Below are 15,889 nucleotides of genomic sequence, written 5' to 3'. Positions count from 1 at the left end.
TTAGCGCCGCCCCGGCCGCAGGTAGGTCCCCCTGGCCCTGTCGGACATAGTGTCTGGCGGTAAATCAGGGGGCGCTACCGAAGATCACGGCCGGGGCGCGAGCAAGGCGCTGCACACGGCGATGACGCCACAGGGCGCTAACGGTTACTGCCGCCGCTAACCTCCCGCTGATTTTGCGGGAGGCGTTGGCAGCGCTGCGCCCGGGCGCTAGTTGCTTTGCGCCCCGTTAGTGCCTAAGAGGCGCTAACGGGAGGTGCAAAGCAACCGGATTTTTCCCCCATAAGTTTTTTTTTCAATTTTTGTTTAAAATATTTAATTAAATGGCATCTTAAATATGTAATTTAAAAAAAAATTATTTCTTGTGTTCGTGTATTTTTTACGTGATCCCCATTCATGCTTATGGGAGTTCCGTACGTACAGATCTCCCGTACGTACAGATCTCCCATACGTATGAATGGGGATTCCCTTCTTTTATTGGTTGGACCGGCCCACGTGATCCCAGGGGCACTTGCGAACCGCATGGGTCCCTGGGATACGTGGGCCTCTGCTCGCGCGTACCCGGAGAGACCCAGGATCGCAAGTCTCCGTACCTCCCGGGCCACCAGGTAAATTCGTAGATTTTTTTCAGGTCGGAGGCGTCCACCCGCGGGAAGCCTCCGATCGCAAATGTTGGGCCATTGAATATTTAATGAAGTACGTGTAATGCCATCAACTCCACGCCCACCCCGAGGTGCTTGAATTTTGTGCTATTGTTAAATTACTTTATAAAATAACAGTTTGGTTTGTCATGTTACTGAAGAGCACCAGTCCTGCACTTTTTGGTTCAAATACAATTCAGCAGCATTGCCAAACCATGTGTCAATTCAGGCTCTCTGGGTGGATGCGGGGAGGATGTTCCCGATGATGGGTGAAACTAGAACTAGGGGGCATAGTCTTAGAATAAGGGGCTGCTCTTTCAAAACTGAGATGAGGAGGAACTACTTCACTCAGAGGGTGGTAGGTCATTGGAATATGCTGCCCCAAAAAGCTGTAGAAGCTACATCATTAAATAAATTTAAAACAGAAATAGACAGTTTCCTAGAAGTAAAGGGAATTAAGGGTTACGGGGAGCGAGCAGGAATTTGGACATGAGTCTAGGTTCGGATCGGTCATGGCCCTGTGGGTAGCGGAGCGGGCCCAGGGGCCGTGTAGCCTGATCCTGCTCCTATTTCATGTGTCTAATTCTGTTAGATTCAGGAGATGGTTCTGTGATAGTAGATTGGCGGTTAGGATCAGATCAGCCATGATCTTATTGAATGGCAGAGCAGGCTCGAGGGGCCGATTGGCCTACTCCTGCTCCTATTTCTTATGTTCTTATGTTCACCCATATCGGCTTGTTAGTTAATAGAGATGTTAGAAATAAGACCTTATAGCAGATTATCATGCTATATTGCATTTGAATATTATATTTCTTTCAAAAATACAGTAGCCTTACTGCATGCAAGCAGATTCTGTGGAAAATTTCAATTATGAACAGCAGGGTGGCAATTTGAAGCGTTCATTACTTTGTGTAATTATCCGCCTAAAGTATGTGGCCGCAGTTACAATGAGGGTTTTGTTTTCATGTCTGTTCTCTGTTTTTGACCACCTGTGATGGAACAACTGATTAGGAGCCTGTTATTTAATCTGATAAATGTGTCTGTGAATTTCTTCTTATACTTCTATTATATCTTCTGACCACAGTGACATTAGATTTATTTATTAGCTTATTTAATTTTGCTTGTATTGTTTGTGTTTAAGGTCTTTTTTCATTTTTTAAATGCAATGAAACCATTTCTTTCTTTCAGTTCTGGATGTCTGCACTAGCCACAACTATACCTGTACCATGTGGGGCCTTCATGCCAGTCTTTGTTATTGGTGAGCTATTTTCTCTCTGATGGATGGGATTCTTTAGAAATACTTTTTAATTATGTAAAGCGCATGAGATATCTAATTGCATTTTTTCCTTTATATGTATCCCTAATTTTATCCATTTGCACTTCAATTTATCATTTTGGACCATCCTTCATTTTAGCTATGTTACCGCATGTCCTTTCTTCAACTGAGATGAAGCTGTATTTTATCAATGGAGGCGTGTAGGAGGCGGGACTACAACTTTTGGGGTTGTAGTCCCGCCTCCATCGAGTTGTGGCCAACCCACTCGATTTTCCCTTGATTGACCTTGTTGAGCCCACCCAGCGGGCTCAGCAGGCCAATTAAGGGCCACCCGGCAACAGGTGACATCACAGATTGACATTTCATCTGTCAAGAGCTTTTGACAGATGAAATATCAGCATTTGACAGCTCTTTCAAGCTGTCAAACACTGACAATCTGTACTCTTAAGTTAATTCCTTCCTCTCAGGCTGATTTAGAGATCTCTCCAGAACAGAAAGCAGAGGCTGCAGATTTTGACAGCTCGCGGCCATTCTGCTTTCTGTGCCAGTGAGATGAGGGACTCCCGAGACCTGAAGGAAGGAAGGCTGCATTAGTAAGAAAAGGTAAGTAAAACTTATTTAAACACTTCACACACACCAAACACACTTACCTCTGCACTCATGCACCCATCACTCACCTGAACACCGGACATCTCGAACCCTCCAAGTCCTTCAGCCCGACGATCCGCCTCGCTAACTTGGCGTGGTTTGGAGCTGTCGGGAAGCCCACACTTCAGGGATAAAAATAGGGATTAGGCTAAAAACTGCCTGTTAACTACCTGTTAACAGGCAGTTAATTGGCACTAATCTCCTTCCCGCCTCGGGGAGGCGGCTCACAGCACAGGTCGGGTACCCGCCTCTTGGGAAACGGGCACGGGGGCGGGATGGGTTCGTGCCCCCCAATTTCACGATTTTAACCCCCCACACGCCTCCAATCCCCCCTCAACGGCCCGATGAAATTCGAGCCCGAATAGTATGTAGAGTCCTTCTTGATTTCTGTCACTGTGGCTGGTCAGCTTGGTAACTCATTGCATTACGATTGGCAACGCTGAATATCAGTGGAGCTCTAGCCCTGAAATAACAAGCATCATGATCACTACATATTCTTAACTTATTTAAACTGGCTGTAGGTCTGTTACCTTTTACCATTATTGTATTGAGTAAACATGATAAATATAAGAACTGCTTTTTACTGAATGTATATACCCTTCTGTATTTCAGACGTCTGCTTTTTGTTTTGTCCAGAGATGTATATCTGTACTCCAATATAAATTTAAATGATATAATTATTACAATCTGTTTTCTAAATAAAACATCCCCACCAAACGAGTTTCTCTGTGAAGCTCTGCACATTATCTATTTCAGCAGCTATACCATACAGTGCATGAGACGGGGAGTGATGTAAGCCTTTTTGGAGTGCATGCACTTATATTGGTATCTGTATGATGAAACAGTTGTGTTTTAGCCAATACTTAGCGGAGAGTGGGGGAAAAAAAGACAGGCAATGATCCGTCTGAGAACAGACCAATCAGACTGACTGTCGGTGAGAAACTGGCACATTCCAAATGAATCCTAGCCCAGTTTACATTATGCCCAGTATGTCAGTTGCACTATCTAGCAGCTGTGAGGATATAAAGAGCTCCATGGAGGAGCACTGAAGATGAAAATAATTAGTGTGATTTTGGTGTGCTTGCATTAATCAGGTGAGCAGTGGGTGGGGCAGCCACCCAGAGGAGGCAGCGTGGTACCCAATCGATTTTCGTGGTGGGTCCTCATTAAAACACGGTCATCGAGCTGCCAGCACTAAACGCGTGCCTCAGTAGGCAGTTCACCAATTTGGAGGTGGGAAATTGGGCAGGGCAGCCACTGCTGCAGCTTAAAGGGGCGGTGTATTTAGTGTCGGAATCAAAAAGAAGCAGCATTGTGAGGCAATAGGCAATCTGGGTACAGAACGTACGACAGCAATTACATAATATTTCAGGTATCTTGAGGTGTAAAACTCACAAGCAACTGTCAGAACAATGTCTCCAAAAGCCCCATTCAACTTTATCTGAGGATCTGTTCAATTATCACTGGAAATGGCCACCTGCTGACTTGTGCTGCCCATGGTTGGTGGGCGGAAGCAAGAAACATAGAAACATAGAAGATAGGAGCAGGAGTAGGCCATTCGCCCCCTCAAGCCTGCTCCGCCATTCAATGAGATCACGGCTGATCATCCAAATTCAGTACCCTGTGTAGTGTATGTACCCGTCTACCTTTAAGGAAACTATTGTATGTAACCGTTCACCTTTAAGAGAACTACTTTAGGGGTGGCACTACTTGTTGGCTTCTGTATACTGTAATACCGATAGTGACCACACCAGTATATAAGTGTTGTGGCAGGATTGCTGGGGCAGATTCGCCCTGACCTTCGAATAGTAAAGACCTGTTTGTTACTTCTGAAGTCTGTGTATTTATTAACTGCACAACCCACAGACTTTACAGTGGCGACGAGTCCGATCGTACCCTGCGGCAAGACTACCAAAGCAACGAAGAGCGTCGAAGAGAGGCAACCGCCCTCGTCGTGCTGCTGAAAGAAAACACGAGGCTGCAGCAGGAGGAAGGAGGAAGACTTTAGCAACAAAAGCTTCCATCAACAACAGGCACTGACTACCCTTCTACCACGGTGCGGAGTGAGCCGATCAGCTGGAAACAAGGCGGCCGCAGAGACTGAGAGTAGGGGAAGGTGTAGAGAATATCCGGAGGATACGGGCTGTGCACTCGACCACGGTCGAGGGGGAACGGAGCCGGTCAGAAAGTCGGACCTCGATCGGCGGGAAAAGCCGGGCAGCGACCGCAGCCACGAAGCGCTGAGACTGGGAGTAGGCGCGGGAAGAGAAACCCAGCCGCAGCCGGGGAGGGAAATACCGGTCTGCGAGAGGGCTGGGAGGCGAACAGGAACCGTGCGGGTGGGAGAGAGAGACCGAGCCGAGCAAGGGGAGAGAGACTGCGCGAGAGCCAGTCCAGCGGCTGAGCTGTTCTCCACCAACGGGGTACCCAGAGCCGGTAGAACCGAACGTGCGGGAGAGGGAGAGACAGAGCCGAGCAAGGGGAGAGAGACTGCGAGAGCCAGTCCAGCGGCTGAACTGTTCTCCACCAACGGGGTACCCAGGGCCGGTGGAACCGAACGTGCGGGAGAGAGAGCGACAGAGCCGGGTACGGAGAGAGAGACTGCGCGAGAGCCAGTCCAGCGGCTGAACTGTCCTCCGTTAACGGGGTGTACCCAGCGCCGGTAGAGCCGTGCGGGCGGGAGGAAAAGACAGAGCCGAGTAAGGGGAGCTGTGCGGAAGCCAGCCCAGCGGCTGAACCTGTCCGCTGTGGGGGAAGCGTACCCCTTCCACCAGGAAGAAACGCGGGAAGCCGCCATTAGGCGGAGAAGACGACAGAAGCGGGAAACCGCCATTGAAGTGGGCGGGGCGAGAAGGAAAGAGCGGGAAACCGCCATTTTCGCGGGAAAACCGCCATCTTAGAAATAAACAAATAAATAAGAATATTTAAAGAAATACTTGTGTTGTACCCAAGGAAAGGAAGATGCCTAAGCGGGCGGACATCAACGAGTTCAATTCGGAGATAGAAGACTGGGCCACGTATGTAGAACGTATTGAGATACATTGTAAGGCTAACAAAATAGCTAAGGATGAAAAAGCTTTAACCTTACTTAACATGATGGGTGCGAAAACATTCGGGTTGTTGAAGCATCTTCTCTCACCAGCTAAACCGGCAGATCAGACTTTCGATGAAGGACCACTTGAACCCCACACCGTTGATGCTGGCTGAACGATTCAAATTCTACGCAAGAACGCAGAGGAAAGACGAAAGCAATGCGGAATACTTGGTCGAACTGCGTAGGCTAGCGAAATACTGCCAGTTCGGAGGGAATCTGACAGAGGCACTGCGTGACAAGTTCGTATGCGGATTGTCCAAAGAAGGAACGCAGAAGCGACTACTGGAAGAAAATGACCTCACATTGGACAGGGCTGTCCTCATAGCTGCATCGCACGAAGCCGCAGCGAAAGGAACGGCGGAAATGCAGCTAAAGGCGGCGGCACTAAGGGTGGACCAAATTACTTCGAGCACAATAAAATGCTACCGTTGTGGGAAGACAACACACGACCAGAATCAATGCTGGTTTAAAAACCAAGAATGCAGGAAATGTGGCAAGATCGGGCACATAGCTAAGGTATGCCGGTCAGGAGCAACGTACAACAATAAGGAGTCACCACAAAAATGGTACGGAAAGGTGCAAGAGGTGACTAAGAAGAGTCTGAGGGAACAGAAGTCGGTCTCACACTCCAAATGCAAAGGACTGGACAGTCTGAGAATTCACAACGTGAGCAATGAAGCTGACCGACAAACTATCTGGATAACGCTACAGATTGCAAAGGTCCAAGTAAAAATGGAAGTGGACACCGGATCGGCGTTGACGGTCATGAATAAGCATGACTACAAGAAATTTTTCAAGCATATTCCACTACGGGATACGGAACTAGTATTACAGACATACACGGGGCACAAAGTATTCCCCATCGGAAAGATAGAAGTCAAGGTGAGATACAAGGATAAAGATCATCACCGGTTGGACCTGTATGTATTGCCTGAGGGAAGACCACCACTTCTGGGGCGGGAGTGGATCCGAAAAATAAAGTTGGACTGGCAGTCGCTAAACACCATGACGGTGGATTCCGAAAAAGAGGATGTCAAACCTGAACGGTTGTCCAGAATATTGGACGAAGCTAAGGAGGTATTCCAGCAAGGACTGGGAACACTGCGAGGAACTAAAGCAAAGGTTAAGATTGCAGAAAATGCAAGCCCAAAGTTTTTTAAGGCCAGATCGGTACCTTACGCAATACGACCAGCTGTGGAGGCAGAACTGGAAGAACTTGAACGATCAGGGGTTCTGTCAAAAGTGGACTGGAGTGAGTGGGCCACGCCCATTGTTCCCGTCATGAAGTCCTCACCGAGTAATAAGCCAGGGGGACCGGGGAAGGTCCGTATCTGCGGAGATTTCAAGATTACTGTGAATCTGGTGCTTCACACGGTACAATACCCGCTTCCGCGGATTGAGGATATCTTTGCTTCGTTGGCTGGAGGGAAGCATTTCACGAAAATAGATCTGGCTCAAGCATATCTACAGATGGAGGTCGAGGAAGAGTCACGCCAATACCTCACCATCAACACTCACAGAGGCTTGTATCGCTACAATAGACTGGTCTTTGGGGTAGCTTCGGCACCAGCAATTTGGCAGAGGGCCATGGAACAGGTGTTACAAGGAATTCCAAGCACGCAGTGCTACTTAGATGACATTTTAATCACGGGAAAAGATGAGGAAGAACACCTCACGAATTTGAAACTGGTACTCACCAGGTTGAAGGAGTATGGCCTTCGGGTTAATCGCAAGAAGTGTGAGTTCTTCCAAAAACAGATCTCATACTGCGGTCATGTCATTGACCGAGAGGGACTGCATAAGTCACCTGAAAAGATAGAAGCGGTCGTGAAGGCCCCAGCCCCAGGAAACGTATCACAGTTAAGATCATTCTTGGGGTTGATTAATTACTATCACAAGTTTCTGCCAAATTTATCCATGGTGCTGCATCCGCTGAATGACCTGTTGCGGAAAGAAACACCATGGAAGTGGAGTGAAGAATGCAAAAAGGCTTTTCGCAGAAGCAAGGAGTTGATTACCTCTGAAGAAGTGCTGGCTCATTTCAACCCAGCATTACCCCTTCGTCTAGCTTGCGATGCTTCCCCGTACGGAATTGGGGCAGTACTCTCGCACAGGCTACCAAATGGCTCGGAATGGCCAGTGGCTTTCGCGTCCCGATCATTGACACCCGCGGAGCGAAATTACGCCCAAATAGATAGGGAGGCCCTCAGTCTTGTGTGGGGCGTGAAGAAATTCAACCATTACCTACAATGTAAAAAGTTCACATTGCTGACAGACCACCAGCCGTTGGTGTCCATATTCAACCCAAATAAGGCCGTTTCCACCATGACAGCACAAAGGTTACAAAGGTGGTCCGTGTTACTTGGGGCACACCAATACGAAATTGAGTACAAAGGGTCTAAACAGCATGGAAATGCTGATGGGTTGTCACGCTTGCCATTGCCGATGGTAGAAGAAGCGAGTATAGTGGACCCAGTAGAGTTGTTCCACTCATCCATAGTGGAGTGTCTACCGATAACAAACTCAATGATTGAGAATGAGACAAGGAATGACCCGACTCTTTCACGAGTCTATGATGTAACGGTGGAGGGATGGCCAGCACAGAGCGAACCAACACTGCAAGCATTTGCACAGAGGAAAGAACAACTGTCAATGTGTCGAGGAACCCTGATGTGTGGATCTAGAGTGGTGATTCCACCCAAACTCCAAAAGAAAGTGCTAGAGGAGCTGCACGAAGGACATCTGGGTGGAGTAAAGATGAAGAATCTAGCAAGAGCGTTTGTGTGGTGGCCAGGCATTGATGGAGACATAGAGGAGATCACGAAGAACTGCCTAGGATGTCAGAGGGTTCAGAACGCGCCACCCCAGGCTCCTCTGCATCCATGGGAGTGGCCCTCATCGCCTTGGCAAAGAGTACACATCGACTTTGCTGGTCCATTTATGGACTCGATGTTTCTAATAGCGGTGGATGCCCACTCCAAGTGGCCGGAAGTAATTAAGATGACCACCACCACGACGGAAAAAACCATCACAGTGTTAAGGACTATGTTTGCTCGGAATGGCCTGCCGGAACAGATCTGTTCTGATAATGGACCACAATTTGTGTCCGAAGAATTCAAGAAATTCTTAAAGAGCAATGGGGTTAAACATTACACGTCAGCCCCATACCATCCCGCCTCCAATGGATTGGCTGAAAGGTTTGTCCAGACCTTCAAGAAGGCCGTAAAGGCCATGAGTAATGAAAACATAAGTCTACAACATAAGGTGGATAGCTTTTTGTTGGCATACCGAAATGCAACACATGCGGTCACAAATCAAACTCCCGCAATGATGTTTTGTAATAGACGCCTAAGGTGCCGGCTGGATTTACTAAAGCCAAACGTCAGAAGAGACGTAGAGAACCGGCAATTCCAGGGCATGAACGACAGGGTCACTCGATCTTTCCAGATCGGTCAACGAGTTTTGGCCCGGGACTACCGTACTGAGAAATGGCAGCCTGGAACTATTGGGAAACGGCTGGGGCCGTTGATGTACACCGTGGACATTGGAGACAATATAATAAGGCGCCATGTTGACCAAATCATAGGGTCCGCCACAAATGGGCAACCGACTTCACCACCTTATCCGGGTAAGGTTGAGACTGAGATACCCAGAACACCTACTTCCGATCTAATGGAGTCAGCTGAACCTGACACGGCTTTTCAAGCTGAATCGACCTTGCCAGAAGCACCTCCTAGCCCGCCTGAAATGACGACACCACTGCGGCGTTATCCGGACAGAATCCGGAAACCCCCAGAAAGACTGAATCTATGAACTGTCTTACATAAACCTGTATATATGTTAGAATGTATGTTCACTATGGACTTAGTATGTTGAAAGCTAAAAAGGGAGGATTGTAGTGTATGTACCCGTCTACCTTTAAGGAAACTATTGTATGTAACCGTTCACCTTTAAGAGAACTACTTTAGGGGTGGCACTACTTGTTGGCTTCTGTATACTGTAATACCGATAGTGACCACACCAGTATATAAGTGTTGTGGCAGGATTGCTGGGGCAGATTCGCCCTGACCTTCGAATAGTAAAGACCTGTTTGTTTGTTACTTCTGAAGTCTGTGTATTTATTAACTGCACAACCCACAGACTTTACACCCTGTCCCTGCTTTCTCCCCATATCCCTTGATCCCTTTAGCCTTAAGAAATATATCTAACTCCTTCTTGAATATATTTAATAAATTGGCCTCAACTGCCTTCTGTGGTAGAGAATTCCACAGGTTCACCACTCTCTGGGTGAAGAAATTCCTCCTCATCTCAGTCCTAAATGGCAGTAGTCAGCAGGCAGAGACGAAAATGGCATTGAAGTCTTAGTTGCATCACTTGATCTATATGCAGTTACATTGCCCTTTAACCTACGTGGTTCCAGAATTTGCTTCCACTTTATCTGTTGCTAAAATAGCACTACTCTGTCTAGAGAGCAGTTGAAATTTTATCTGTTTCATTTCTATATAACCAACTCATTCAATACACCTTAAAGCAGATACATTTATTTGATACTCTTTAACTTATTGAACTCTTCCTGCTGACTCATCCAGTGCTTGTTTGTTGCACCATGCTCTATTGTATAATTTAAACTTCAAAGATTGAAATCCTTGTATGTCAGAGCCAAAAACTCCTTTCTTGGCTGTTTTCCATCAAAGTTCTCTGTATACTGAAACATCCTCACTTCATCCGAATGTGTCTATGGACAACTTTTAAATTGAAACTTGTTTTTAAGGCTGCCAGTATAAATAGGTTTTTTGTTTATATGGAGCCTCTGGTATGACACGTAACAATAAATGAATGATTCTGCCTTCAAGTTCTATTATGAGCCTTGAAATATCAATATAGACTATAGAGAATTTAACCTTGGGCATAGTCATTGTGGACAAGCTTCACAGTGCACAAAAGGGTTGGCCTTACGAATTTGTGCTCATGGCATGTAGCTTTATGCACCAGGAGTACGTATCAGGAATGTGGGCCCCATGTGTTTTTCAATCCATTTTCCTCTCATCTGAATTCCCAATATGTGGTCCCAATGCACGTATTTCCTCACAGGAAGGAAAATTCATAAAATATGCCCTAAAACATTGAATTTAAACCAGGTAAGAAGTCTGGGTTGACCTTATTGCCTGAGTAAAACTGGGGCAGGGCTGAAGATTTAGTCTAACTGCTTTGGCCTAATTAACCCAGTATGATCACAGATGAAGGGAAAGCCATTTGGGTCATGTTAGTGAAACTGTCCTGAAAGTGGAAAAACTACCGTTCTCCCTTTCCTCCACAACATCCGACTGCCTCTTGAATGGGGCTAAGGCTCTTATCTACAACATCCCAGGTGACGGTCAATTCCAAAAGCGAACTTGCAATGTCGGCAGGAGTATAAAATGGGCGATTTCGTAATCGCGGCCTGTTATACACTCCGTCCGATTTTCCTTTCCGTTGACTCTACAATACTGCCTGCCGCCGCCTTTTGTTGGTAGCCCGTCACTGTGCGGCCCTTAATCGGCCCGCAGTTAAAATGGCGTACACGTCCAAATGATGTAATCAGACCGCGACTTCAGCATTTAAATTATGTTCCCATTTCTCTGGGGAGGGCAACCCTCCCATGCCTGATTGGTAAGTTAAGACAGTGTGGGCCAGTAACCTGTTCCCATTGGACGGCGGGGGGGGTGGGGGGGGGAGAGGAAGGTGTGATGAAATATTCCATTCATCACTGCCTGTGACTGTGGTTGGTTTCAGGTTCCCCCTTACCATTGTATTGCCTGTGACTGTGGTTGGTTTCAGGTTTCTCCTCACCATTGTATTGTGTATTGGAATGTGTTGTGTGTAGGGCTCCGCCCATACCTGGCCTCTATGTAAGCCAGCTCAGTCTGGCCTCACAGCCAGTACTGCAGACCTCCAGGGAAGATACCTCTCTCCACTGCGTGTTATCTTCTAAGTTAATAAAAGCCTTGTTTTGTTTCGCTAACATCGAGTCTCAGGATTATTGAGGCACATCAGAAGGGTCATTAAAAATAACCCTGTATTTTCTGTGAACTGTGTAAATAATTGTAGGTTATCATTTAGCTCAACTGTACTTTGGTAGCACCTTGCTTGTTTTCTTGAGGTTTAATGCTGTTCAAAATAGTAACTGATATTCACTGATTTTCTCCAAAGTTACTCTTTTTTGGAGCGTTTGCCCCCTCATTTTCTCCCAGTTTTTGATGCGAAAAATGAAAAAAGGAAATCGCCCGACCAACCCAGCTTTTTAAGTTAGCAATATAAACTGACTTTAAAGGTCCTTATTTATAATAAAAGATTTGTTAAACTTAAAGAAATGCATCAACAGAAGCAGGGCTGCAGAAACATACTATAAAAGCAAATTTGTACATCACTTTGTGTGGGAGTATTATGTTCCTATTCACACATGCACAATGTGACTATTTAATCCATTGAAATTGTCTCTTTCTCACCCAGATCTATAGTTCAAATGTCACACGTAATCATTTCTAATTTATCTTCCTTACCACTTCTGGTCCTCAGGCTTCGCAGTATATACACAGTGTGGATATTATAAACTCTAATATTAAATTTTAAATGTAGAACAAGGGGACATGAATTAAACATTATTATTACTGTGGTTGAGATAAAAGTATATACCCTCCAATTTTCACCTGGTTGTGAAAATGAGCCTGTTTTATTAATAACTCACTGCTTTAATCTCCAGTGCAATCGAAGATTAAATTCCTCAATTTAAAAGCCCTCTGAGAGACAAAGTTTTTTCTTTAATAGTTTTGGAGTCATCTTACCTAGATCTGTATTCCAGTTTTAATACAAAGAGCATATTTTTCAAGAAGGGTAGTAGGGATAAACCAGGAAATTACAGGCCAGTGAGCCTAACATCAGTGGTAGGGAAATTATTGGAAACATTTCTGAGGGACAGAATTAGTCTCCACTTGGAAAGGCAGGGATTAATCAGGGATCGTCAGCATGGTTTTGTCAGGGGGAGATCATGTCTGACCAATTTGATTGAATTTTTCGAGGGTTGACTAGGTGTGTGGATGAGGGTAGTGCAGTTGAAGTAGTCTACATGGACAAAGTCCCACATGGGAGACTGGTCAAGAAGGTAAAAGCCCATGAGATCCAGGGCAATTTGGCACATTGGATCCAAAATTGGCTTAGTGGTAGGAGGCAGAGGGTGATGGTCGAAGATTGTTTTTGTGACTGGAAGCCTGTGTCCAGTGGTGTACCACAGGGATCAGTGCTGGGTCCTTTGCTGTTTGTAGTGTACATTAATGATTTAGATATGAATGTAGGAGATATGATCAGTAAGTTCACAGATGACACGAAAATTGATGGAGTGGTAAATAGCGAGGAGGGAAGCCTCAGGTTACAGGACGATATAGATGGGATAGTTAGATGGGCAGAACAGTGGCAAATGGAATTTAACCCTGAAAAGTGTGAGGTGATGCATTTTGGGAGGACTAACAAGGCAAGGGAATACACAATGAATGGTAGGACCCTAGGAAGGACAGGGGATCAGAGGGACCTTGGTGTGCATGTACATAGATCCCTGAAGGCAGCAGGACAGGTAGATAAGGTGGTTAAAAAGGCATATGGGATACTTGCCTTCATTAGCCGAGGCATAGAATATAAGAGCAGGGAGGTTATGATGGAGCTGTACAAAACGCTAGTTAGGCCACAGCTGGAATACTGTGTGCAGTTCTGGTCGCCACACTATAGGAGGGATGTGATTGCATTGGAGAGGGTGCAGAGGAGATTCACCAGGATGCTACCTGGGCTGGAGCGCTTCAGCTATGAAGAGAGACTGGACAGGCTGGGGTTGTTTTCCTTAGAGCAGAGAAGGCTGAGGGGGGACCTGATTGAGGTGTACAAAATTATGAACGGCATAGATAGGGTAGATAGAAAGGAGCTTTTCCCCTTAGTAGAAGGGTCAATAACAAGGGGGCATAGATTCAAGGTAAGGGGCAGGAGCTATAGAGGGGAGTTGAAGAAAATGTTTTTCACCCAAAGGGTGGTTGGAATAATCTGGAATTCTCTGCCTGAAAGGGTGGTAGAGGCAGGAACCCTCACAACATTCAAGAAGCAGTTAGATGAGCATTTGAAACGCCATAGCATTGAAGGTTACGAACCAAGTGCTGGAAAATGGGATTAGAATAGATAGGGCTTGATGGCCGGCACAGACACGATGGGCTGAAGGGCCTCTTTCTGTGCTGTATAACTCTATGACTCTATATTAGTGTCCTGTCCAATATGACTTGTTTTAAATATGTATATCATGGTTTCCCACAATCTTTCCTGAACAGATTTATCCAAAATTGCTTTAGCCAGTCATCATAAAAGAGCAGTTCAGGAATTACTTTGTCACCTTATTCTATATACTTTTTTTCTGACTGCTGTATATTTTTTCAAGTTGCCTCTTGAGTGACTTACAGAGAGATCTTATTGAATCTTTAAATATATTGGATAAAATGTTGTCCTATCTTGCAGATTGTTTGTGACAGTGTAGAACCAGCGTGTGTTAGGGTGGTGAGTGTGCAGAGCTGTCGTCTGTTGGTGGGTGTGTGTGTGTGTGTGTGTGCAGAGCTGGTGCCTGTTGGTGTGAGTGTGTGCAGAGCTGGTGCCTGTTGGTGTGTGTGTGCGCAGAGCTGGTGCCTGTTGGTGTGTGTGTGTGTGCAGAGCTGGTGCCTGTTGGTGTGTGTGTGTGCAGAGCTGGTGCCTGTTGGTGTGTGTGTGTGCAGAGCTGGTGCCTGTTGATGTGAGTGTGTGCAGAGCTGGTGGCTGTTGGGGTGTGTGCGCGCAGAGATGGTGCCTGTTTTGGGGGGGGGGTGTGTGCAGAGCTGGTGTCTGTTGATGTGAGTGTGTGCAGAGCTGGTGGCTGTTGGTGTGAGTGAGTGTGCAGAGCTGGTGCCTGTTGGTGTGAGTGTGCAGAGCTGGTGCCTGTTGGGGTGTGAGTGTGTGCAGAGCTGGTGCCTGTTGGGGTGTGTGTGTGCAGATCTGTTGCCTGATGGTGTGTGAGTGTGTGCAGAGCCGTTGCCTGTTGTGAGTGAGTGTGCAGAGCTGGTGCCTGTTGATGTGAGTGTGTGCAGAGATTGTGTGTGTGTGTGTGCGCGCGCAGAGCTGGTGCCTGTTGGTGTGAGTGTGTGTGTGTGCAGAGCTGGTGCTTGTTGGCGTGTGAGTGAGTGCAGAGCTGGTGCCTGTTGGTGTGTGAGTGTGCAGAGCTGGTGGCTGTTGGTGTGAGTGTGTGCAGAGCTGGTGCCTGTTGGGGGGTGTGTGTGTGTGTGTGTCTGCAGAGCTGCTGCCTGTTGGTGTGTGTGTGTGCAGAGCTGGTGCCTGTTGATGTGAGTGTGTGCAGAGCTGGTGGCTGTTGGGGTGTGTGCGCGCAGAGATGGTGCCTGTTTGGGGGGGGGGGTGTGTGCAGAGCTGGTGTCTGTTGATGTGAGTGTGTGCAGAGCTGGTGGCTGTTGGTGTGAGTGAGTGTGCAGAGCTGGTGCCTGTTGGTGTGAGTGTGCAGAGCTGGTGCCTGTTGGTGTGAGTGTGTGCAGAGCTGGTGCATGTTGGGGTGTGTGTGTGCAGATCTGTTGCCTGATGGTGTGTGAGTGTGTGCAGAGCTGTTGCCTGTTGTGAGTGAGTGTGCAGAGCTGGTGCCTGTTGATGTGAGTGTGTGCAGAGATTGTGTGTGTGTGTGTGCGCGCGCAGAGCTGGTGCCTGTTGGTGTGAGTGTGTGTGTGTGCAGAGCTGGTGCTTGTTGGCATGTGAGTGAGTGCAGAGCTGGTGCCTGTTGGTGTGTGAGTGTGCAGAGCTGGTGCCTGTTGGTGTGTGAGTGTGCAGAGCTGGTGCCTGTTGGTGTGTGAGTGTGCAGAGCTGGTGCCTGTTGGTGTGTGTGAGTGTGTGCAGAGCTGGTACTTGTTGCTGTGTGAGTGTGCAGAGCTGGTGCCTGTTGGTGTGAGTGTGTGCAGAGCTGGTGCCTGTTGGTGTGTGTGAGTGTGTGCAGAGCTGGTACTTGTTGCTGTGTGAGTGTGCAGAGCTGGTGCCTGTTGGTGTGAGTGTGTGCAGAGCTGGTGCCTGTTTGTGTGTGTGCAGTGCTGGTGCCTGTGTGTGTGCAGAGCTGGTGCCTGTTGGTGTGTGAGTGTTCAGAGCTGGTGCCTGTTGGTGTGTGAGAGTGTGTGCATAGCTGACGCCTGTTGGTTTTTGTGAGTG

General features: G+C 47.1%; 1 protein-coding gene across 1 annotated transcript in view; it reads left to right on the top strand.

Moving 5' to 3' along the window:
- The window catches only part of LOC147115698 (chloride channel protein 2-like), a 644,493-nt gene that overhangs the window by 470,597 nt on the left and 158,007 nt on the right, over positions 1-15,889 (top strand). Inside the window, exon 13 of the mRNA XM_085990183.1 lies at positions 1,827-1,896. Within this exon, the coding sequence (XP_085846309.1) occupies positions 1,827-1,896 (70 nt within the window). The remainder of the gene's footprint in view (positions 1-1,826; positions 1,897-15,889) is intronic.

The sequence above is a fragment of the Somniosus microcephalus genome, chromosome 6 (genome assembly GCF_052327205.1).
Source record: "Somniosus microcephalus isolate GS21.2 chromosome 6, FLI_Smic_1.0, whole genome shotgun sequence".
Lineage (NCBI taxonomy): Eukaryota > Metazoa > Chordata > Chondrichthyes > Squaliformes > Somniosidae > Somniosus > Somniosus microcephalus.
This window is presented reverse-complemented; position numbering and strand designations above follow the sequence as displayed.